This window comes from Colletotrichum siamense (genome assembly GCF_013390195.1).
Source record: "Colletotrichum siamense strain Cg363 chromosome Unknown KSG_Cg363_contig01, whole genome shotgun sequence".
Classification (NCBI taxonomy): Eukaryota; Fungi; Ascomycota; class Sordariomycetes; order Glomerellales; family Glomerellaceae; genus Colletotrichum; species Colletotrichum siamense.
In genome coordinates this window covers 2,681,016-2,704,417 of record NW_023501014.1, presented here as the reverse complement: position 1 = coordinate 2,704,417, position 23,402 = coordinate 2,681,016, and the positions used below count along the sequence as shown (strand labels likewise).

General features: G+C 54.3%; 8 protein-coding genes across 8 annotated transcripts; 3 read left to right on the top strand and 5 right to left on the bottom strand.

The window, feature by feature from the left end:
• Positions 1-115: 115 nt before the first annotated feature.
• ppk13 (Serine/threonine-protein kinase ppk13) lies at positions 116-1,508 on the bottom strand (the record flags this gene model as incomplete). Its single annotated transcript, XM_036632546.1, has 3 exons — positions 116-657; positions 723-1,323; positions 1,389-1,508. 3 exons carry the CDS (start codon positions 1,506-1,508, stop codon positions 116-118), a joined length of 1,263 nt encoding a protein of 420 aa, XP_036500922.1.
• Positions 1,509-2,787: 1,279 nt separating this feature from the next.
• Positions 2,788-5,346, bottom strand: tip1 (Tip elongation protein 1; the record flags this gene model as incomplete). The annotated part of the gene is made up of 2 exons (XM_036632545.1): positions 2,788-4,792; positions 4,856-5,346. The coding sequence occupies 2 exons, from the start codon at positions 5,344-5,346 to the stop codon at positions 2,788-2,790; spliced, it is 2,496 nt and encodes an 831-aa protein (XP_036500923.1).
• Positions 5,347-8,641: 3,295 nt separating this feature from the next.
• Positions 8,642-9,711, bottom strand: CGCS363_v000695 (uncharacterized protein; the record flags this gene model as incomplete). The annotated part of the gene is made up of 2 exons (XM_036632544.1): positions 8,642-9,288; positions 9,339-9,711. The coding sequence occupies 2 exons, from the start codon at positions 9,709-9,711 to the stop codon at positions 8,642-8,644; spliced, it is 1,020 nt and encodes a 339-aa protein (XP_036500924.1).
• A 311-nt stretch (positions 9,712-10,022) lies between these two features.
• On the top strand, positions 10,023-12,796 carry NOP14 (putative nucleolar complex protein 14; the record flags this gene model as incomplete). Its single annotated transcript, XM_036632543.1, has 2 exons — positions 10,023-10,322; positions 10,376-12,796. The coding sequence occupies 2 exons, from the start codon at positions 10,023-10,025 to the stop codon at positions 12,794-12,796; spliced, it is 2,721 nt and encodes a 906-aa protein (XP_036500925.1).
• A 2,443-nt stretch (positions 12,797-15,239) lies between these two features.
• CGCS363_v000693 (uncharacterized protein) lies at positions 15,240-17,786 on the bottom strand (the record flags this gene model as incomplete). The annotated part of the gene is made up of 1 exon (XM_036632542.1): positions 15,240-17,786. The coding sequence occupies one exon, from the start codon at positions 17,784-17,786 to the stop codon at positions 15,240-15,242; it is 2,547 nt and encodes an 848-aa protein (XP_036500918.1).
• A 310-nt stretch (positions 17,787-18,096) lies between these two features.
• RCL1 (RNA 3'-terminal phosphate cyclase-like protein) lies at positions 18,097-19,305 on the top strand (the record flags this gene model as incomplete). The annotated part of the gene is made up of 1 exon (XM_036632541.1): positions 18,097-19,305. One exon carries the CDS (start codon positions 18,097-18,099, stop codon positions 19,303-19,305), a length of 1,209 nt encoding a protein of 402 aa, XP_036500919.1.
• A 65-nt stretch (positions 19,306-19,370) lies between these two features.
• On the bottom strand, positions 19,371-20,455 carry dsc4 (DSC E3 ubiquitin ligase complex subunit 4; the record flags this gene model as incomplete). Its single annotated transcript, XM_036632540.1, has 2 exons — positions 19,371-20,145; positions 20,199-20,455. The coding sequence occupies 2 exons, from the start codon at positions 20,453-20,455 to the stop codon at positions 19,371-19,373; spliced, it is 1,032 nt and encodes a 343-aa protein (XP_036500920.1).
• A 554-nt stretch (positions 20,456-21,009) lies between these two features.
• Positions 21,010-22,666, top strand: FRS2 (Phenylalanine--tRNA ligase alpha subunit; the record flags this gene model as incomplete). The annotated part of the gene is made up of 3 exons (XM_036632539.1): positions 21,010-21,405; positions 21,464-22,482; positions 22,537-22,666. The coding sequence occupies 3 exons, from the start codon at positions 21,010-21,012 to the stop codon at positions 22,664-22,666; spliced, it is 1,545 nt and encodes a 514-aa protein (XP_036500921.1).
• Positions 22,667-23,402: the final 736 nt, after the last annotated feature.

The following is a 23,402-nucleotide window of genomic DNA, read 5'->3' as shown; positions in this document are numbered from 1 at the left end:
TACAAGCGCCCGCCCCAGAACGCCGCGGTGACTTTGAAAAAGCCTTGCAAATTCCCCGGGAATAATTGTGAACAGATCATAATACAATACACGGTTCCAACCCAAACTTTTCCATTCACAGCGAACCTTCCTGAGGCAGCTCCTCAATGACGGTTTCCACCATGTCAATAAGCTCGTCAATGTCTGGCCTCTCAGCCGGCTCGACCTTGAGACATTTCCTCACAACGTCGCGGATGGGCTCGCTGATCTTGGGCTCGCTGGCTGATGCGCCACCGTTGCCCGAATCAACGGCCTTGCCCTTCATGCCCGTGCCGGTACGCCTAACGCCCTCGTCGGGGAACCGCCAGTCGCCGCCGAGAACGCAGAGACTCAGCGAACCACCCGTCTCATCGGAGCGTGCCTCAAAGGGGGACTTGCCGACGAGGCATGCGTACAACGTGCAGCCCATCGACCAGATGTCCACCTTTGTGTCGATCACGGTGCCTGTGCGGACGTCGAAGAGCTCCGGGGCGCGGTAGGGCATGGTGCTGTGCTCGGCGGCGATGTCCTGCGTCGCGATGGCGAGGGAGTGCGAGGTGATTGCAATCGGGGACGGGGCGATGGAGCCGAGGTCCATCAGGATTGGGTTGGAGCCCGAGTCGTCAATCATGATGTTTCCTGTTTTGCCATAACTGTTAGTTTCCTGTACTGGCTGTCTGCTGAGTGGATGGATGGAAGCTTACCGGGCTTGATGTCGCGATGCGAATAGGACTTCACGTCGCCCGACCCAGGCGTCTCCCCCTCCATCAAGGGCCTCTGCTGGTCCTCCTCGTCCTCGTCGTCGGCGCCTCCTGCCGCGGCGCTCGTGACCCTGTTCCCGCCCTTGTTCTTGCCCTTCTTCCTCTTGCTGTTGTTCTCCGTCGAGTCCTCCTCGTCGCCGTTGCCCATCTCCATGCGCTCCATGGCCACCGGCGGGCCGCCGCTGTACTTGTGCATCGCGCGGAGGGCCTTGCAGACGCCGAGGAACAGCAGCATGAGGCGGCGCTCGGGGAACGCGGTGTGGTTGACGAGGTTGGCGTTAATGAGGTCCTGGAGGTTGCCGCGGCGGTAGTAGGGCAGCAGGACGTAGACGGTCTTGGAGCCGGGCTCGCCGCCGCGCTCGGTGGCGATGGCGTGGTCCGCGGCGTGGATGATGCCCGGGACGCGGGCGAAGAGGCGGTAGGCCTCGACCTCTTTCATCGCCTGGGCGACGGACTCGGCGCCGAAGGGGCATCGGATCTTCTTGAGGGCGAATTCTTCATTGGTCGATGTGTCTTGGACGAGGTAGACGTAGGAGAAGCCGCCCTGTGCGAAGGGGAGGGGTTCATTAGCTGCTGGGCCAGTCACTGGAGATGCGGAGGTGGGCTTACCTCGCCGAGGAGACGGAGAATCTTGAAGTTGCGGCTGTTGATCTTGAGGGTCGGGGAGCCGGGGAAGCAGTTTAGGCAGTTCCCGAAGGAGTAGACGATGTCAAGGAGCATTTGCGCCATGGTGGGCTACTTTCAATTCGACAATTCGACGATGCGATTTGTATGATGCTGTTGCGGTTTCGAGGTTCGTCCGGGGGAGGGTCTGCTCTCTCTCTCGGCGGAATCGGGGTTTCAAACAATTGGGAGTCCAATCACACAGCTCCTCGTTGGCGGTAAACAGTTTAAAAACGGTGAGGCGATCACAACGGACGAAAGCAAGAAGGAAGAAGTAAAAAGGAAAGGAAAAGCTGCACAGCCTCGATGCGAATTGAGGTTACGTCGACCTTTCCGCGCGCGCGTCACTGGGCTCTGTGAAGAATCAGGAACAGCAGAGCAGTGGACAGCTATTAGCTCTCACAACCCCGGCAACCGTGAGTGGGCAAGGAGCTGACGCAGGTCCGTTAAAAAAAAAAAGAGGCCAAGGATGGGTACGGTAGTACGTCAGGTCCCAGTGCCGCTCTGTAAGTCGCTTTCGGGGAACGCGGGACTGTGCTCTAGTGTATCCGCCGGAACCGCGCGAAAGGTGACGCAAATAGCAAAGGCAGGTTGCAGAAGGTGACGAGAGTCGATGGAGGATGTGAGGATAGACGCGCGATCTGAGGATGTGAAAATACTGCAAACTTTGAGACGTGGGAGACGACTGAACGGGAAACATCAGATCAATTGCTCCTGCTGCTGCTGAAGGTTGCCGCCCTTCTCATCCAGTGAGTGGTACTGGCTGCGCCATGCCCGGCTGAGCTAAGGATTCGTGCGCAGAGACCGTGAAACGCCACGGGGACCTCCTTCTGGCTGGTGGGGAACACCCTACAGACCCAACTCGGGAGACGGCATTGAACGCTCAGCAGCCCCGGCCGCTACCGACGGGAAGACCCCTGCCGTCCGAATGCAGCCCGTCCCTTCAGCAAGTGCTGGCAGCCGGCCTCAGATTTCGAGAACAATTCATCACATGCGACAGAGCCATCGATATGTTGCCTGTAATCTGTAGTAGGATCTTCTTATTTTTAAGGTCTACTATTAAGATGTTGTAGAAGTCATGTGGCTTCAGTACCAAAAGCCCACGGCCATTGTGTCGTCTCCTCCACTCCTCGAAACGTTACTGTGAACTGTGGTATCATCGCTACAAATGCTATGACGAACAGAAAACTACCACCACTTTGTCACCCAAAATCCTACACAACTCCCGCCCATCGTACAGGCTGACCTCTCCAAGCGATTCAACACGATATAACAATGAGACCAAGACCTGGACCATAAAAAAGTGGCGGGCGTCCTTCGCTTCCAAGAGTAGAAGTCAGTACCCCTAGAACGCATCTTCAAACGGACAATCGACACTGTCGTGCCCGTCTCTCTCGCAAAGGGCGCACCACTTGGAGTTGTCTACCACGCCGCTATCCTTGCCAGCAACAGGTCCATTATCCATGGGGTTGGGCAGGATCTTGACGATTGGGGGAGCAGCAGGCAGGGTAGCCGGAGGAGAAGATGATGCCTTGGGTCTCGGCGACAGAGGAGGGGGCTTGTGCTCATCGTCCATGGGCTTCAACGCTTCTCTTGTCACGTCCTTGATGGACCTCCCGTCACCATTGGTCTTGCCGCCGTCGGTGCCGAACATGTTGGTGCAGGTGAGAATGTCGTGACCGCCAGTCTCACAGATCTCGCACCAGAGAGTGCTATTCTCAGTAACTGATGAGTAGGTATCGCTCTCAGGCATGGTGTCCAAGGTGCGGCCACGCTTGTGCGTCGCCTCGGGGGATCGAGGCTCGTTGTTCCGCGTCAACACCACGGTGTCACGTGAGTCGCGGAGTGACGAGCGCTGGGCGCCACCGTTTGTCATGGAACCAGATCGTTGAGTTGTGGCGCTACCCCTACGCAGCATCTCCACCTCCCGCTCAAGTTCCTCCTCGCGGTGGTTCTTGTCCTTGACAACAGCACGAAGCTCCGCGAGCTCTCTCTCCAACTTCTCGCGCGCCATAGCGTTCTCGCGGATCGAGGGGTCTTCCGGTTTCTCGGCATCGGGGACAGAATCTCGACTGAGGGAGTGGATGATAGCCTTCAGCCCTCGAATCTCGTCTTCCTTCTGCTCGAGTTCCTTGGATACAGAAGCCCGATCGCCGTTTGATGGGCCTCCGGAGCCGTTCATCGTAGCTGAGGCTTTCTCGCGTTCGCGGCGCAGCTCGGTACGCGTTCGCTCGACTTCACCGCGAAGGAATTCGACCTCCCCTCTGGCTTCGGCTTCGCCACGTCGTGCATCTTCAAGGCCCTCCTCCAATTCTTGTACCAACTCCTCAAGCTGCTTCAATTGCCGTGCAACCACATCCACATCATCAGTGCGAGACTCGAGCTCTCGAATCTCTCCCATGAGTTCGTCGATGCGCTTTTCATACACTCGCTCAGTTTCAGTACTAGCCATCTCCAGGGTATCGATGGTGCTGCGGAAGTCGGCTCGGTGCGCATCGAATTCGGCCGTAAGCATGGCGATCTTGTCGTTCTTTTCTCTAACCAGCATTCGAAGTTGCGCGGAGTCCTTATCATCGAGACTATTTCGTTTCATGGCTGTCATGTCGGAGTTCTCCATTAGTGTCTGCAGCTCAGTAAGACTGCTTTCCATCTCTGCTAACGTGGCTGCTTGGTCTCTCAACTGTCTCTCACGATCCTCAAGCTGCGTCCTCAACCGTTCCACCTCATGATCGTTGGTGGCCCTCGATGCTGCTCTGGAGCCCGCGCGCGAGGGAACCCGAAATTGTGAGCTATATGACGAGACCGACGTTACGCTTCCGTTTGTTTTGGTCCGCTGCAAGGCGGTGGGTGTGGCTTCCTCGTCAAACAGGCCCAGGGCAGAAGCACTGCGAGGTCCCACGCTAGGTTTCCTGTCGAGTCTGCCGGGTGTCTTGCTAGGATCCCCAGCCGTTCCACGCACGCTCTGAGCAAATCTATTGCCAGTGGGAGACGTGTACTTGGAAGGGACTCTGTTGGGGGTTGCCAGTGAAGGCCTCGGCCCAGGCGTCATTTGCAGTTTGCGCGACGGCGACTCTGGGCGCAGGGAGGGTTTGCTTGGCTTCTTCAGTCCAGGACTAGTAGAACGTCCAATGCCAGGGCCGACGGATTTGCTAAATGCGGGCAGCGATGGCGTAGGAGGAGTGAAGTTTGTCGAGTTCTGGTTGCCGACTTTCAGGCCACCCAAAGTGCTCGCCGTGGGTGTATGTGGGAATGAGCTCGCGGAGGAGCCGGGAGGAGAGTCTCGCCTTACAGCCTTCGTGACAGGCAGGAAAATACCAGCGCCGGGCAAAGTCGTCGTGAAGTATGAAACACTGGGCAATCAAAGTCAGCCGTTGTTTCTCAAAAGGAAACCGCATGAGAACAAGTGCACATACCCTTCTACTTCACCAGAGTTCTTCCCCCGCTGTGAGAACTCTGGATGCAGCTCCACCCCAGCGAAAGTGCCCTTCTTTCCCTGAACCGAACCGATAAATCGAACAGTAGCGAGCATGTTGCCCGGCACTTCGACGACATCGCCAATGACAAAATCATTCCCGGGCTTACCGGGAGTGGTGGGCGCCATGTTGCGATCGGGCGAGTCGGCTAGCACGCTGTTGTAGGCGTAAGACTCGCTCACATCGGGAATGGAGGCGAGCGAGTTGGGAGTAAGGGCAGCAAGGGAGGATTTCCGCGGGAGAGTCTTGTGCGAAGGAGTAAGACGCGAATGGGCGTTGTAAAGCGAGTTGAGGCTGGGAGAAGAAGCGGTTGCGGCGGAGGGGAAAGCGCTTGTGAAGCTGGTCGCTTTGCGAAGAGAGCGCGGCTGGTTGGCGAGAGACCGATGGGTCGGCGCGTATGCGGCGGTCGCTGTTGTTGTGGTGACGGACATGATGAAATAGTTTGGGCGAATTCAAGGTAATATTTAGTGGGTGCCACGGTTCATGGACAGGGACCCGGCCACTAAACACGACCACTAGAGGGAGCGCTGAATGGCAACTTTACTGGACGTGGCCTTTGTTAGGCCGCGCAGGTCAGGCCAGGTTCCAGGTTGTGGTGTGTTGTTTCCCGACGCCCCACTGGACGCGGCGTAGCGCAAATGCAAGGTTGGGTTGCTTGCTTTAGTCGTGGCGGCAGCCGACAGCGAATGGGAGGCGCGACGAGATCCTTCTTTGGCGGACGGGACGGCAGAAGAAGCAACCCAAGACCTGGCTGGCGGGAAAAATTTCGGGTCGATTTGGTCGGGTGGGAGGGAGAAGAGGCACGCTCTGGCCGAGAAGAGGCTAAAACCAGAGACCCGCGAGGTGTGATCGTCCCGATAGCTTGACGTCTGTCTCTGGATCTGGCCTTAGCCAAGTTGGGGCGGTAGCGTGTAGTTGGGCGCAAAAGATTGTCTCTCTGGCCGAGATGTCTTGCGATGGTGGCCTTGTCAGGGTCCTCTGGCAGCAGTCCCAAGCTGCGTGGTCAGTGCCGGCTGGGGAAGACTAGGACAATGACAATGACGATGGTCCGGGCAACAACAGGGGGTTTGTCAAGCGGCGACGGCGACGGCGACAAAAGAAAAAGAGGACGGAAAAGTCCAATGCGACAGAGGGAAGCTCGCGAGATGAGGGGCTTTTTGTTGCGCTCTGAGCCTCCTATCCCCTTTGAAAGCACGGTCGCTCTAAAATGTCCTCAGACGTTGACCACTTTTTGGCTCAGCCTTTGGGGTAGGGATCCGATGGCCAACAAGATGCAGGGGGGCGGTGGGTGTCAGGGAAGGGGGATTGGATTGGAGTTGGTGATCCGTCAGGAGTGTAGCGCTATCCTTGCTGGCGGTGATGGTGGTAGCGGCGGTGGTGGGATGGTTAGACGATGCAGATGTAGCGGCAGGTACCCGTCTCCCTTGGGAAGAACTGGTGGTGTAGTATGTGTTTGTGCGTGTCGTGGTGGAATGGGAGATGGCAACGAAGGGTGAAGAATTGAATGGCAGTGAGTCGTGGTTGTGTGTGACTTGCACTGGTACAGATTGGTGTAAGGAGAGACAAAGTCAAGACAGTCAAGACACACCAAGAAGGTGGACGACAGGTTAGCGACAAGAGTCGAGCGAGTTGGCTGGCTGGCTGGCTGCTGGGGATCGAGACAGACAGAGCCAGAGACGAAACCCGAGATGGAGACAGAAGACGACGACGAGGTCTTTGTATCACGAGCAACGGCTCCCCGATGTTTACGTGGATCCAGATTCAGCAAAGAGCAGTCACAGGTGGCGGCTGCTCGTGATGGGCTTGGGCAGTGACAGGCCCTGACTCTGCGCTGTCGATGGCTGCAATTGGACAGTGTAGCTGCGTCGCTCCTTCATCATCCCCATTGCGATGCAGCCGCAGATCTTCTAGACGTCGACCCCTTGAAGCCCACGGCCGTCGTCAGTGGTTCCTGCTGCACCCATCTCCTCATGGTTGCCATGACGCTGTCGTAGCTCTGCATCGTCCGAACGTGGCTGTCTTTACCGCTGCATGCAGACAGCGGGGCCAGGAGCCGCCCAGCCCAGGGGACTTGACCGCCTGCATGCAACGTGTTCGCCTGTCCGTCGTGGCTGTTGTGGCCGTCGCGGGGTGAACACCTCACTTCACACATGTCTCCGCCTCACGCATCGCTCATGCCATCTTCGTCCACTTACTGATACCGGAGAGTACCTTAGGTCGGTAGGTAATATCCCTCACAAAGTCTCAACCACATCTCATCAGAAAGCATGTACGAGTACTACCACCCCAAAGTCGAAACTGATTAACCGGCGTAGCATCAGGCCAATAATTGTAATCGACCACTCGCCTCTCAATTCTGACATTTAATCTTAGATTTGGTTCCCTTGCCCAGTCACCTGTCTAACGCCTCCCAAATTTAGATGGTCACCGTCAACGAACTGAACCATGGCAGCCACATCAGATGCTACCTGATCGGTCAGCACCAGCTCCCGCTTTCCGGCGACCCGAATTCTATTGTCATTCTTTGGCCGAGGCGGGCTTGGATCCAGCTGGAATGAACCAGGGGACAGCGCCGTCGTCCGCCCAAAAGAGTCAAGATAGCGTTGGGCAAGATATGGGTCCCATGCAAGTCGTCACACGGCTGCGTGATGCGAATCAGGTCCGACAGGGCCTGCCAACGGTGACAGATGTCCTCCGTCGGCTGCGGCTTGCGTGCATTTTATGTCGCGAGATGTGTTGTTCTTGTTTTGCTTCCTAATCCAGCAACTCTGAGAGAAAGAACTTTCTCGCGGACAGAAACCCACCGTCCAGGCCCAAACCCCAATTGCCCCAGGTTGATTTCAATCTTTCTCAGTCGTTGGATACCGCTGCTTTGGGTGAGACCCCGTTCCTGGAATCAGACAGGGACGGCCTGGGCGTTTCCTTCTGGAAATGGCTCCAGGCCGAGAGAGGGTCCCTGGGGTTTAGCGTCAAAGCTTCCGAAATCCCAGGAACAGTGGGGGAAACCGCTAAGAATCTCCGAGCTGGCATTTGCCCTGCCTGACCTGTGCCACGGGTGCATCACCACGCTAAATCATTCAAAGCTGGCCGCCGACTGGACCGACGTGAAGCACGGATCTTACAGCTCACGATCAGACGAAAATAATCTCGCCAATCTGCCTTCCGACCTCTCGCATTCAAGAATACGTATCGTCTGAAAGCATAATCGCAAATCGGTCTGTGGTAATTTGTCACTTAATCATGGCATAGCCCGCGCGGAATCTCACTGTGCTTGGTTCACATTCTCCTATTGAATCTGTAGGCAACAATTCTGTTGCGTTTTGAGACGCGTTGTCCAATCCATGCTATTCTGGCGTGTGCGTAAACGACTTGCCATTGGATCTCCCACCTCGGAAGGGAATGAATTGCAAATGAGTTGCAATTATGCGCCCTCTTCCACGTGCTACAAAACCACAACAGGCCGTCGGCAATAAGATCTTGACGCGCTACCGGTCTCGGGGTACTCCCTGCTATCGGCCGCACCGGGCCGTGTTGAGTTGCAGGAATTTTCTTCTCCGAATCGCGTGCGCGTTCTCATGCCATCAGCAGCCTACTCAGTAGCCCCTGGTTCATTCTCCGATGCGCCGTGACAGGGTGTAAATCTATGGTAATGAGTGAGACCCTTGGGCAGAACATGTTTCGATGAATATTCCGCTTTTTTTTTTTTTTTTTTTTTTTTTTTTTTTTTCAGCTGGGGGAGTCGTGGCCTCTCTCAATTATGTCCTCTCTGTGGATAGGTCGTGTGCCATCATTGAAGACCATAGCTTCTCGATGTCGGCGTCTCAGACGTTGTTCTTCCGCCGAGTGCTCTCTGGTACGAGGCACCTGCTCTACGGATTGCTCTGCGGACTGTTGGCCTTCATCGCCCTCAGCATTTGACAAGGTCGACTGCAATGCTATTGTAAAGCCAGCAATGTTTGCATCCGGAGTGAGGTTGAAATTCGTTTTGGACGCCAACTTGCAGGCAACAATGGCCTTCGCGCCAGCGGTGGTGTGTGCAATCCTGGTAACGATGTCGACGATACGGTTGTTCTTGTGTTCCATGTAGTAGATGAAGTTCTCCTGAACCTCGGACTCGGTGTCTCCCCAAGGCTGCTTCGCCAGCCATTTCTCAACAAACTTGGCCTTCACCAGCATGTCGGCGCCGTACTTGGTAACCAGCTCGAGGACGAACATGAGGCAGAACCGTTCGGCCATGTCGCGCAGATAATACTCGTCCCAGTACTTGTCATCGAGCTTCGTGTGTTCCACATCCTCCAAGCTGAGCTCAAGGGACCGCACGAGGGCCGTGTACGCTCTCCATGTGTGCAGTTTGGAGAGACCCTCTGCAAAGTCTATAAGTCAGTCAGCTCTTCCGCTCCGCAAACGCACGAAAGCTTCTCACCATTGGTCTGACCCGTCAAAGTCGCAAGAGCACGAAGGCTCCGCATACGAGTATCGTAGTCAGGCCGGGTAATGCCATAAAGCAGATATCGAACGGTGTCGGTGTCGTTCACTGCACGGTCGCAGAGGATCTTGATTGCGACATCCCGGATAGAGAAGTTGGGATGGCAGAGAAGTTTGTCAAGTGTTTCGAGACCAAGCGAGTCCTCTGTTTCCTGCGTAATGTACTGCGTTTTAGGAGGTGATGCCTTCACTTCATTCTCGTCGCGGATGTACGTCAGCATCTGGGTCATCATAGTGACCATGCCGAACGTAGCGACACCAATCCCCAGCAGGACGATGCGCTCATCACGAATAAATGACATGAAAGTCATGTTGAAAATCTTCGAATGCAAGGCTATTGAAACATTGTAAAGTAGCTTGTCGCAAGCACTTTTAGAAGAAGTGTTGGCGGAATTTAGGGTGAGATTTGGTTGGGGTTGCGTGGAAGCCGGCTGCTTTACTAGCTGACGATGGAAGCCGGGTGAGTGAAGCTCGCCGCTGGTTCTGCCATGCGCCACCGCCTTTGGTTCCCCACTATGATGATAAGATAAGGCACAGTCGCTCTCAAAAAACTTTTGGAAGATTAGTGCCTGCCATTCTCCAGTTGCGAAATCGACACCATCTTTGGGGAACACTCGACAAAATGGCCGGCTCGCAGCTCAAAAGGCTCAAGTCCTCCCTCAAGGAGCAGGGGATCATCGGACCGCAAAAGTCCAAAAAGCAAAAGCGCCAGATTGCACAGGAGGAGAAAGCGAAGAATGACAAGCGTCTGCAGAAGAGTGCGGCCCTGGGGCAAATCAGAGAGCAATTCAATCCGTTTGACCTCAAGCACAACCCAAGAGGACCCAAGTTCGATGTCACAAGCAACAGACCTCCCGCGGGAGCCGCTGCAAAGGGAATTAGCGGTCGTCCTGGAGTAGCAAAGTCCATTGGCGAGCAGAGGGTACGCAGAGTAGCTCATTGACCGCAGGAACAATCTGCTAATTGCAAACACAGCGCCGAGAGACTTTGCTCGTCGAGATGCAGAAGCGAAACAAGGTCGGAGGAATACTCGATCGTCGATTCGGTGAAAACGACCCAGCAATGGCCGAGGAGGAAAAGATGATTGAACGTTTCGCCCGGGAGAAGCAAAGGTCACACAAGAAGACTTCTCTTTTCGATCTCGAGGAGGCCGAGCCACTCACAGAACTGACCCACATGGGTCAATCGATCAACCTGGACGACTCAGCACTCGCAGACGACTTTGACGAAGACGACCTCAACGGCTTCGAGAGCGATGATTCGGATATGCTGGCAAAGAGAATGAAGCGCGCTCGTGCCGGTGAATTGGGAGACGAGGATGCCGGCGACGACCAACCCGAGAGGAAAAAGTCAAAGAAGGAAGTCATGGAGGAAGTTATTGCGAAATCGAAGGCGTACAAGTATGAGCGTCAGGTTGCGAAGGACGAAGACGAAGATCTGCGTTTGCAGCTGGACAAGGAGTTGCCAAACCTTCAGGCTCTCCTGTTTGCCGGCGGCAAAAATGATACTGCGAAGTCGGATAACTCAGGGAGGTTGATTGCTGGCGTTGATAGGGCTACCTTCGACAAGGATTTTGACTTGCGCCTCAAGAAGCTCGTCCAGGATCGCAGAGCTGCGCCCGCCGAGCGAACAAAGACCGACGAAGAGAAGGCGGAAGAGGAATCCAAGAGGCTCAAGGAGCTTGAGGAGAAGCGTTTGAAGCGAATGAACGGAGAGCCCGTCTCTAGTGATGAAGAAGATGAAGATGAAGAAATGGAAGACGATCCTGCTGGGCAGCCAGATTTCGAGTTTATCACCGAAGAGGAGGACGAGGACTTTGGCCTTGGTAAGGGAATCAAGACTCGTCCAACCGCAACCGAACTCGGCTTCGACGATGAGGACGACTTTATCATCGACGACGACCTGGTTGCCAGTGGCTCGGATCTCGAACCCGTCAGCGAAGAGGAAGAAGAATCTGACGAGGAGAGTGACGGAGAGGGAGAGGCCGAGGATGACGAAGACGACGAATTTACCAAGGGCCTGCTCAATGAAGAAGAAGCCAAGAGCTCAATCTTTATAAGTGCGCCTACAGGCGACAAGATGGCTGTGGATGGCGAATTGCCATTCACGTTTCCATGCCCGCAAAGCTACGATGAGCTGCAGGCTCTTGTGCAGAAATACCCCAGCGACAAGATGCCTACCATCGTGCAGCGCATCAGAGCTCTTTACCATCCAAAGCTGGACAGCAGGCACAAGGAGAAGCTTGGAAACTTTGCCAAAGCACTTGTCGATCTGGTCGCCAGCGATCGCAGTGATGGTAGCCCGTCTTTCCAAGCAGTGGAGAGTGTCGTTCGACACATCCACTCATTGGCCAAGATGTTCCCCATCGAGATTGCCGTGCAGTACCGGTCTCATCTCGAGACAATCAGCCAAGAACGTCCTCTTGCTCTGCATATGGGAGACTTGACATTACTAGCCGCGATTGGGTCGACATTCCCAACTTCAGATCACTTCCACCAAGTCACGACACCTGCAATGCTCACTATCGGGCGCTACCTTGGCGGCAAGATCCCGCAGACCCTCAACGATTACGCTATTGGCACCTACCTCTCGACCTTGGCCGTGCAGTACCAGCAATATTCCAAGCGTTACGTCCCCGAGGTCATGAGCTACTGCCTCAACACCCTTTGCGCCCTGGCTCCCACAGCCCCTCCGGCCACGGGAAGCTTCCCTATTCACCAGCCTGCGGACGGTATTCGCCTAGCAAATGCGAAGAAGATTGAGCTCCGCCGGCTCTCTCCAAAGGATTGCTCCGCCACTGGTGTATCCGGCAAGGAGGCTGAGTCTACGAAAGCCGCTTTGTTAAGCACCACCGTCCAGCTCGTGGGTGCCGCTGCTGACACGTGGACTGGCAAGTCGGCTTTCTACGAGACCTTCCAGCCTGCCCTGAACCTCGTCGCGCATCTAAACAGCAAGGCCTGCCGTTCCAAGTTCCCCGAGGCCCTCGGCGAGCAAGTGGAGAAGTCCAAGGTCAAGCTGGACCGCATGCTCAAGATCGCTCAGCTCTCCCGTCGCCCGCTCGAGCTACACCACCACAAGCCCCTTGCCATCAAGACCTTTATTCCCAAGTTCGAGGACTCCTTCGACCCGAACAAGCACTACGACCCCGACCGCGAGCGCGCCGAAATGGCCAAGCTCAAGGCGGAGCACAAGAAGGAGCGCAAGGGCGCCATGCGCGAGCTGCGCAAGGACGCCCAGTTCATGGCCCGCGAGAATCTCCGCGTCAAGAAGGCCAAGGACGAGGCATACGAGAAGAAGTACAAGAGGCTCGTGGCGGAGATCCAGAACGAGGAGGGCAGAGAGTCCAATGCTTACGAGAGGGAGAAGGCGGGCAGGAAGAGGGCGAGACACAGGTAGACATGTTCGTTGTCCGTCTGCTTGCTTGCGTAATTAAAAATTTATACGTGCTTATCGGCATCTTATTTTCTCTTTGTATTGAATACCAGCATGAGGATGGGTTGGCGCCACTGTTTCTGGGCCGAGACGTCTGGATGGGAAGATGAAGACCGGAATAGAAAAGATTTCAAGGCAAACAGACGTATCTCAAAGCCTTTGTCCTAAGTTCGTGAGTCCGTTCGTATGGGAATTAAGTGTCTACACCTGTGGCCAAAAACCACGCTCTATCCATATACCGCGTCAGCTTCAAGTAGACAGCTACATGCGCTCGAGGGAAATTGTCAGACCTGGTTCGCGCATCAAATTGGCTGAATATTCGTGTTTTCAGTATCATCAACAAACTTAGTAGAGGTGCTGCTTAGTCTGGTGCCTGGATTCGGGTCAGAATATCTTTATAAATTGCTGGAGAAACTTTGCCAACTGTCTGCAATACAACGTATTAGAACAGAACATAACCTTACCTAAGTACTGGCAGGCGCCGCGAGTTGAGGTATTCTCGAGCCCATCCGTGATCGGTCGATTTGTCACACTTGTTGGTCTCCGGTCACTTACACGGACAAACTCAGATAACAGAGTAGAGGGCGCTTGCAGCTAGAACAATATGAAATGACGTTTTTAGCTGAAATTCCTGAGGTTGAAATGTTATCGCTCTCGTTGCTTTGTTTCTTAGATTTCGAAATAACAATAGTGATGTATAAATCGCTGAGAGTATTTCTTAGTCTGAGTTTTCAAAGGAGGAATAGTGTTCAATTAGATGACACTAGCTCAAGAAATGAAAAAATTAACAACCCTCGGAGCATCACTTTTTTGTATCTCTGTACAAGGAGTTAGAGTTGAGCATCCCAAGTGCGTTGAGGTTGGCTTCGATCCATAGTGAGCTATTGACACCTGGTGGCAGCTGGTTCCAGCGCCGATTCCTCCACAATAAGCCCCAGGCATCTTTCCTGCATTCATTCAACTCAGCTTCCTTCCTCGCAACAACCAAAACACGTCAATTTTAAATTGCTTCCGTGCGAGCTTTCTGAATGAGATAACACTGTACTCGGGTACCTCTAACATCATCTGACCTGGGTGTTGAAAGTGCGAGGTTGCGCCATCACACAAGCCGTCTCTCAGCCTCGAGTCAAATTTCCAGGTTACTTTTCTTTCTCACTTACATCTGCTCACGCATCCGTAACACTGTGAACCGCCAGAGGTTTCTACATCCGCCCAGCGCCATGGATCCAAAACAGGCCACCGCCTCTGATGATGAAGACGACTACATGAACATGACCTTCGACGAGCCCCCGGCAACCTCATCACGGGGCGCAGAAACGTCGCTGCAACGCCGCCAGCGCCTCAAGCGCGAAGGCGAGATCAAAGGACGCGTCAAGTCGAAAGAAGAACTCGCCGCGGAGGAAGAAGCCACCCGCGAAAAAGCCCTCTCGCGCTCTATGCTCAATGACGCGGCTGCCAAGAAGAGCAAGGGTCTTGCGATGATGGCTAAGATGGGCTTCAAAGGCGGCGCGCTGGGTGCCGACGGCAACACCACTGCGAGAACAGAGCCGATTGCTGTGGAGATCAAGGACGGTCGCGGGGGTATCGGCATGGAGAGTGAAAGGAAGCGCAAGCTGCGTGAGGCGGCAGAGAGGTTCGAGGAAGAGGTCAAAGAGGGGAAGAGGGTCAAGATCGACCCGCTCGAGTACCGCGATCGCATCAGGCAGGAGAGGGAGACGGCGCGAGTCCAGAGTCAGGTCTTTGCGGCGCAGAGGATGGCAGAGAGGATGGCGGAGGAGAAGGAGCTGGGCGTCGGAGATGGGGAGATTGTGGAAGACGCGGAGCTGAAGGAGAGGAAGAAGAAGTTGGCAACGGGGGCCAAGTCGAGGCCGCTCAAGTCCATTAACGTGTTATGGCGCGGGCTGGTGAGGCATCGTGAGGAGAAAGAGAGGGATCGGAAGATGAAGCACGATTTGGAGCAGAGCTTGTCGCGGCTGCCGACGTACGAGGATGACCAGGAAGATGAGGACGACCGGATGGCGCTTGGAAAGAAGCAGACAGTTTACGTTACGGCGGAGGATCTCGATGAAGAGGATCCAGAGCTGGACGAATTCAACGAATTGGAGGAAGCAGAGAAGCTGCGGCGGTTGGTGGAGTATCTGAGAAAGGAGCACAACTATTGCTTCTGGTGCAAGTACACATATCCGGACGCAGAGATGGAGGGATGTCCTGGATTGACAGAGGAAGATCACGACTAAGTGGCAATGACGTGGTTGCCTAGACACGTTGAACGGTGCAGCGTCGTTATTCGTTACACAGACATGGCATTCGGAACGTCACTGCGACAAGATATGGTGGTGGAGTCATGATAGATGTCATTATAAGTGTACAGATCTTAGTCTACATAATACAGAGAGGACTTTTGCCCCTAGGGCTTTTTGATGAGAATATCATACACGCCCATCTCTTCGGCCGTTTGTTCCATTAAACCTTCTGGAATTACACCCATTTCCTTGATGTACTTCGACTGAAGGTAATCGGACATCTCTTGCCCTCGCTGCTTCTGCGTCATCTCCTCGAGTGTCTTGGGCTCTCCGGGCTGTCGGGGCTGTGCCTCGACGAACGCGTCCATGTTGCGCTTTGCCAACCGCAGCTTCTGCCTAGCTGCTCCAGTATCGAACTTCAGGCTGGTAGTTTCGAATAGCATCTCGAAAGTAAGCATCTCTGGTGGCGTCCAGTCGAAAACTACCTTCAGTGTCTGCAGGGCTACGACGATTCCAGGGTTGTCTTTCAATCGGCGGAAAGAGTGAAGAATTTTCCTTGCGAACTGACTGTCGAAACCTTCGGCCTTGAAGACGTGGGCAAAGCGAATAGTCTCCGCAAACACCTCTCGTGCGTTCTTGATTTCCATGATGCGCATATCTCCGGTTACGCTGTGCAGTCTGTTGATTGCTAGCATCTTCCAGAGCGCCATGAAGGTGTACGGGTCGGGTTTCACTTGTCGCTCGTGGACGAGTACCTGATATACCTCCTTTGCTTCAGAGAGATCGCCCTTTTGGGAGAAAGACTCGATCAGCTGGTTCATCATAAAGGCGTCCGGGCTGATTTCTGCTTCTCTCGAGGCGTCCCACAACTCCTCCAGTTTGTTAAGCAGGCTTCGGAGACGGTAATTCTCGGCGAGCAAAGAGAAAGTCTCCAGCGTTGCCTTTGGGACCGCAGCGAGCTCTGCGTGGGAATCAGACACCTCCACGATGCGACCGGGCCCATCCATACTTGACAGTCGGCGGCGGTTCTTGACAAACTCGATGCGAGATTGGATCATCGACCACGCAAGGCTATCCGCCAATTGGAGGTTGTCGGCTCCTCCTGATCTTTGCCACGCGCCGATGAGGCCATTTATCTGGATACTAGCCGCCTCAATGCCTTTCGACTGCATGAACTGAAAGACGCTATATGCTCCATCCAGATCCCCTGCACCGATCAATCGTTTGAGCCATTTCCCAAAGAAAAACTTATTGCCGATCTTGGAGGGCAATACGTCTTGGTTCCTCACGTCGACCGTTCCTGAAAACATCATGTCGACGAAAACTTGCAGGGCTTGAACCGTCTGGTTTGTTGTCAAGAAAAATGAGATGACCAGATCGTAGTCTTCTAGCCCCATCGAAGGACCAAGCAGGTCTTTCATCCGTCGGTAGGTGTCCCACGCTTTCTGTCTTGACTCTTCTGCTGGATCTGCTGCGCAGCTTCTGATCAACGGCACCAGAATGCGGGGATCGAGTTGTCGTTCCAAGAGCTTATTGGCTGCGCGTTCTGCCTGGACAATATCGCCCTTTTGGCAGAACATGCGCACTCCGAGCTCCCAGAATTCCTGGAAGTTTTCTGCTCCGCTATCGCCCAACGTTGGCATACATCTCTTCCAACTCTCGATAGCCTTAGCATCCCATCCATCAACAAACATTGCTTCTATCGTCACCAGTTGCTGTGATGGACTGAGAGGAATCTGGGCCTCGCTCAAGTCTCTGGCCAACATCGAGAGGTAAGTCAGTCGGCCGGGATTCCTGGCTTCGTCCACCGACAAGATTTGCCAGAGTATGTCCCATACCTCATGGGGTACGCTAGCCCATGCTTTGGATAGAGTTGGCCTCGTCAAGCTGTAAAGCTTCCAGACTGTTTGTATCGTCTTCGCATCTGGCTCCTCTCCTCGTCGTATTTTATACGTGGCTCGTTTCAATGTAGTGTTAAATCGAGAAATGCGCTTTCGCTGGTTGAAGTTCCACGCGCTCTCGGGTATCTGTGGTATCGGATCGCTCTTTCTCTCCGACGGGTCTTTTTGTGTCGCTTCGTGGATCGTCCCTAATGTTGCGATTGGGTTCGAATCGTCGAATCCGCTTACATCAAATCCCTTCTCTTCCAGCTTTTTTTCCAGGCTCTTGATGTACAGGTCCATAGTCTCCGTCATCTCCTCTGGAGTATTCGCTCCTTCAAATTGTGCCTCAAAATCCTTCGCGATGGAATCGATGTCGTTGACTCCGAATGGGGCCAGGAGTCCGCCGTCTTGAAGACTTGACAGGGTCGACTTGATATTGGCTATCATGCTCTTCTTGAGGTCCTCCTCCAATGCTTTCGATCCGCTTAAAGAATCATTGTATGCATCTTCGCCCTGAAGGGCCTTGACCTTGCCTGCCGCATTCTTCTCAAAGAAGCGCCAGGTGGGCTCTCCCTTCTTTTTCTTTTGCGTCAACTCTTCTAGAAGTGCAGCTGCCGCGCTTTTTGGAGGTTCGTCGGAAGCAGATTCGGTCGTCGGCGGGTCGATATGCTGGGCATTTCGTCTCTGGATTCGGGAGCGGGCCAAGCGAGAGCTATGTCTGGTTGCCCATGATTGCGGGGTTGCAGCTGTCCCTAATGACGAGAGACAGGACTGGCAAATGAATGTGTTTCGACACGTAATGTCACGAAAGAGAGCTCTATGAGACATAAGGAGAGGCGAAGTTGGTCGACATTGAAAGAAATACGGAAGAGTTGAGTTTGGCGCAAAGGAAGCTCAGGGAAATGTAGTGAACGGGCTGGGTCAGATTTTTTGATGGACCCTGAACCCAGATGCGCGATGCGCGGGATCGCCTTATCTTATCAAAAAGCCCACTGAAAGCTATACCGCCTGCCGTTCGCAATGCTCCCGGCCGCCACACCGTGGCAGAAAAAGATAATTTTCAGACTCGCTTTGCTCGGTCTACCTAACTTTTTTTTCTCGGTCACTCGAGCATCGCTAGCCACGAAACACCGGCACGATGTCTTCCGCCCCGGAATGGCTGCGATTTACAGGACATCGGTCCTTTGCGCAACGATTAGTACTGTCCACCCTCACGGGACGACCCGTCAATATCTCCAAAATCCGCAGTTCGTCGCCGACACATCCAGGTCTTGCGCCGCATGAGGTTTCTTTCCTCCGACTCCTCGAAGCTGTTACCAATGGAAGCTCTGTGGAGATTTCATACACCGGTACCACGATCAGGTACAACCCCGGTCTGATCACCGGCACAATTGCTGGGTTTGGCGCATCCGAAGGCGACGTCATCGAGCACAGCTTGCCCGCAAACAACAAACGCGGCGTCACATACTTCCTCCTGCCACTCTGCCTCCTTGCGCCCTTCTCCAAAGCCCACGTCAACGTCCGCTTTATGGGACCGGGTGTCATCACCTCTGCGACTGAGACCGGCGACATCTCTGTCGACTCCTTCCGCACAGCTATTCTACCTCTCTTCGGTCTATTTGGAATCCCACCGGCGCGAATTGAATTGAGGGTTCTGCAACGATCTTGCCCTGGAAAGGGTGGCAGAGGTGGTGGAGGTATTGTCGAGCTCCGATTCGCTAGCCAGGTCCGACTTCCGAAAACGCTTCATCTGAACCGAAATCCCGGCAAGATCAGGAGGATACGAGGTGTCGCATACTGCACAGGAGTTTCAGCGTCCAACAACAGCAGAATGATCCACTCCGCGAGAGAGGTCTTGAACGCATTGGTCTCAGACATCCACATTGCGGCTCAGTACGACCAGGCGCCGCTCATTGAGGCGGCCGATAAGTCCAAGACGCGGACAGGTATCGGATTTGGTTTGAGTTTGGTCGCCGAATCGAGCTCTGTTGGCGTTCTCTACTCGGCGGATGTTGTCGCGCCCCCAGTGGGTGGTGTCGTGCCTGAAGATATCGGAAAGAACTGTGCCTACCAGTTGCTGGAGAATATTGCACAGGGAGGATGTGTCAGCATGTCGTCTGCCAGCACGGTATTGACGATGATGGCCATGGGCTCCGAGGATGTGGGCAGATTGAGGATAGGGAAAGAGGTCATAGGTACGGAGGAGATGGTTGGCTTGGCCCGGGACTTGCGAACGTTTGGCGCAAGCAGTTGGGGTTTGAGAGACGTGGACGACGACGATTCGGGTGACATTCTTGTTTCTGTAAAGGGCAGCGGTGTAGGTAATGTTGGTCGCAAGATTGCGTAAGATACCAAGGTGCACCGGCACCATTTGAAGACCAGTCGGCATTAATTTTGTGATACCCATTTGCACTATCTTTGATTCCTCTGATTGCGTTCTAAACGGGGCATTCTCCTCATCGCGGAGAGCCTAGTTAACGCGGCAGTATAACCCAAGGTTTGTAGTGAATGCCCTGCTGCTCCGCGAAAGTCTGTCGTGGCGTTCCTAATCGTGTGAGAAATGTGAAATTCGCCGAGAACCCCATTCCCTGAAGTGAGCACGTCGAAGAGATGATTCCCGTTCAGCGAGCGAACCCAGCGAGAAGATCGACTGCTGTCTCGGCTCCTCTCTCCTTCATTGCTGGCCTCCACATCCCGGTTGGATCTTAGGGGCTGTAATTCTATGCTCTCAGTGCCCTCCTCTTCTAATCCGGGTGCATCCCTGTGTACGCCCCTTTCTTCGGCGTCGTGATCTTGGGTCGATGTTGCTGTGTTTTGTCCTCCTAACACTTGAGGCCAGAAAGACTGTACAAGCGGTCGCAGCTTTTCTCGCTCAGAATGGACGGCTAGCATCAAACATTGGACAGCTAAGATGATGAGGTCCAGAGCCAAGAATGTGAGTTTCGAGGTTGGTGGCTTCTGTCCAATGAAGTCGACGATGACACCGCCATGAAGATAACCTCTGGCTGCCTCACCGGCAGTGGGTAAGGCTGAGAATATGTGCAGGAGAATGCATATGAGGTTCGGAACGAATACTGAAATGACCTGCGAGCGCGGGGCCTCCATCGTCAAGGGGTAGTCATGGGGCTTAGGCGTAAGCCAGTGATGTTGACCATATACGCGGACAGCGAAGCGAAATATCGAACACCTGGCGGTTGGGTTAGAATCTAGTCGATTGAAGCGAGAACACGAACTCCATACTCCATATAATACAGTGTGCAAAGTTCCGCGTATACCAGAGCATCGAGATTCCGCAGCAACTTGGTCATAAGGTCGAACTTTCTCGCAAGGCCAATGTTGATCTTCCGATGCTTGCGGCGTCGTCGCCTCTGGGCACCTCGTGTAATCGAGTCACCCGCCGGCAGCGACAGCTCTGGGGCCCCTCCACCATCCTCTTGACCATCTGGTGGAGGGATCGATCGGCCTGGGAGGGTATCGGGCGCAGCATCATCGACCATAGCTCTGGGGCCTCATTGGTGTCGAAGAAAATCGCTGCGGCGTTAGAAGAGGCGTCGCTTCACATAATCCAGCAACCGGAGAGAATGTGAGTTCGGGACTGTTGAATGTGCGGTCTCACGATGGAAACATTCGTAGAGACCTCGGCGACCGTTGCAACTTGACGTTGTGGATAAGGGTGGCCGACCGTAGCTGCAGGGATGCCGAGAGTGACGCCACAGCTTAGGCAAGCTTCTAATGGAGGGATGATGCACAGACGCGCCTGCCGGTCCGAAGACCTCCATTCTTCCCCAGTAGCAGGCAGTCAGCTCCCGTAATCCTTGTGGGCCTGCCCGGGCGGCCTGGCTGTCAACTCCCGGAGATCGGTGGAACATAGATACGAGGACCCCTCCTTCCTATCTGGCGCAGGGTCCACACTCCCCTCCGATTTGATGGTCGAGCCAAATTTCTGCCAGTACTGCCCGCCCGGCTGCCCCTCTGACTCAACTGAGCGAACATCGTCAACCTTGGTGTCAGTCAAGAACGGCTCAAAATCCCGACACCAACGACCCAAATCATGGCGACAGCAAGCAACGGTCCCTCTGGGGACCTCACATCCCAGATTCTCCTCGCTCTGTCCGTGAAGGAACCTGTCCTGTCCGCCGAGTACTTCCCGGAGTTCCAGTTCGCCGACCTGAAGGCGGCTCTCGACCGACTTGCCAGCCGTTCCATGGTAAAGTACGAGTCAATTGAGCGCGAAGAAGCAGTTCTCGAGGCCGAGGGCAAGCAGATTGCCGAACATGGCAGTCATGAGGCTCGTGTCTTCGAGGCGGTGCGCAAAGCTCTGGAGGGTCTGACGGTCCAGGAGCTTGAGGCTGCTATTGGCGACAAGAATGTCACCAAGCTGGGTCAGGGCAAGGCCTTTAAGAACAAGTGGGTGAAGAAGGAGGCTACTGGAAAGCTTGTTGCGACTGTGAGTGTATTTTGTATCAAATTGTCCAAATCACCTGGCGCTAATAGTGCATTCACAGACCGAGTCGATCCAAGACGAGACCCAGGCCCAACTCAAGGAGATCCAGGAGAAGCACACCCATGACTCGAAGGTCATCACGGATTTGAAGAAGCGCAAGCTCATCAAGACCCAAAAGGTCATCACTTTCAAGATCCAGAAGGGACCGGAGTTCGCTCTCGAGATCAAGAAGGAGGAGACGGACCTTACGGCCGACATGATTGCCTCTGGCTCGTGGAAGACTGCCAACTTCAAGCCCTACAACTTCAAGGCCCTCGGTGCCGATCAAAATGCTGGTGCCCTTCACCCTCTGAACAAGGTCCGCCACGAGTTCAGACAAATCTTCTTTGAAATGGGATTCGAGGAGATGCCCACCAGCAAGTTCGTCGAGTCTGGCTTCTGGAACTTCGACGCTCTCTTCGTCCCCCAACAACATCCCGCAAGAGATCTTCAGGACACCTTCTATATTTCCGACCCCAAGGTTGCGGACAAGCCCGGCCCTGAGTCTGCGGACGACAAGAAGGACTACGAGACGTACTGGGAGAATGTTAAGCAGGTGCACCAAGATGGAAAGTTCGGCTCGATCGGATACCGCTATCCCTGGGCTGCCGATGAGGCTCAGAGATTGGTTCTCCGTACTCACACGACCGCCATCTCTACGGCTGTACTTCACCAGCTGGCTGCCAAGAAGGGACCTGATGGCAGGCCTCCTCCGGCCCGCTACTTCTCCATTGACAGAGTCTTCCGTAACGAGAGCGTGGATGCCACACATTTGGCCGAGTTCCACCAAGTTGAGGGTGTTATCGCTGACTACGGCCTGACTCTGGGTGGTCTGATGGAGTTCATGGAGATCTTCTTCAACAAGATGGGCATCACTGACATCAAGTTCAAGCCTGCCTACAACCCTTACACAGAGCCCAGCATGGAGATTTTCTCCTTCCACAAGGGCTTGAACAAGCTCGTCGAGATTGGTAACAGCGGTATGTTCAGACCAGAGATGCTGGAGGCGATGGGTCTGCCCAAGGACATGAGAGTATATGGGTAAGTTGATCCAATTCTGTGTTAATCATGATACTTGCTGACGACGAGAACTAGCTGGGGACTCTCTCTGGAGAGACCGACAATGATCAAATACGGCATTTCAAACATTCGTGAGCTGCTTGGCCACAAGGTGGATTTGAACTTCATCGAGAGGAACCCGGCGGTGAGATTAGAGAAGAACTAGACATGAACGGCATGGGGAGTTAGAAAAAAAAATAGGGACACGACTTACACGAGATGAGCTTGGGCTGGCATTTGTTGGCGAATGGAATACCACATTTTGAAGAGTCATTGGCAACTGCTGGATGAATCATTCTCACCGGGACACCGATGGAACCCGCGAGTCGTGGACCACGGCTAGCTGTTTTCGTGAAGACTATATGAAGTGTCAACCAGGGTGTTGGTTGATCCTTATGAGGGATCGAAGCTCCCCTCATCGCTCTCATCGGCGCCAGCACCGGTTTTGGCGTCCTCCGGCTTCTCCGTCGGCATTACTTGCGCTGGTTCGGCGCATTGGTATTGGTCAATGGCTGTAAGGATGGGGAAATTCAGAACTCCCCGGCATTGAATGGCGGGGCACATGCCAGATATGGCGGGGCTTGACCAGACGTCAGATCGCAGCACGAAAGCTCAGACAGGGAAAGGTGCGTGCAAACGTTTGGCAGTTGTGTGAAATTGCTGCAATAGATCAGCGTTGAGTCACAGTTTCTGTCGTTTTGGGAGCTGTAGCTGGAGCACAGGGAGACAGGAGGTCCGCTTGTATTGCTCACATGCTCAGCCTGATGTGTGACGGGTGACTGTGCCGTGCATCTTTGCTGTCTGAGATGGAAACAATGCGGCATATTGTCTGCCCAAGCTCAGCCCGCTGCGTACACCGAGAAGGACGCAGCAACCGGGCAAGACGATGCAAACAAGGCGCA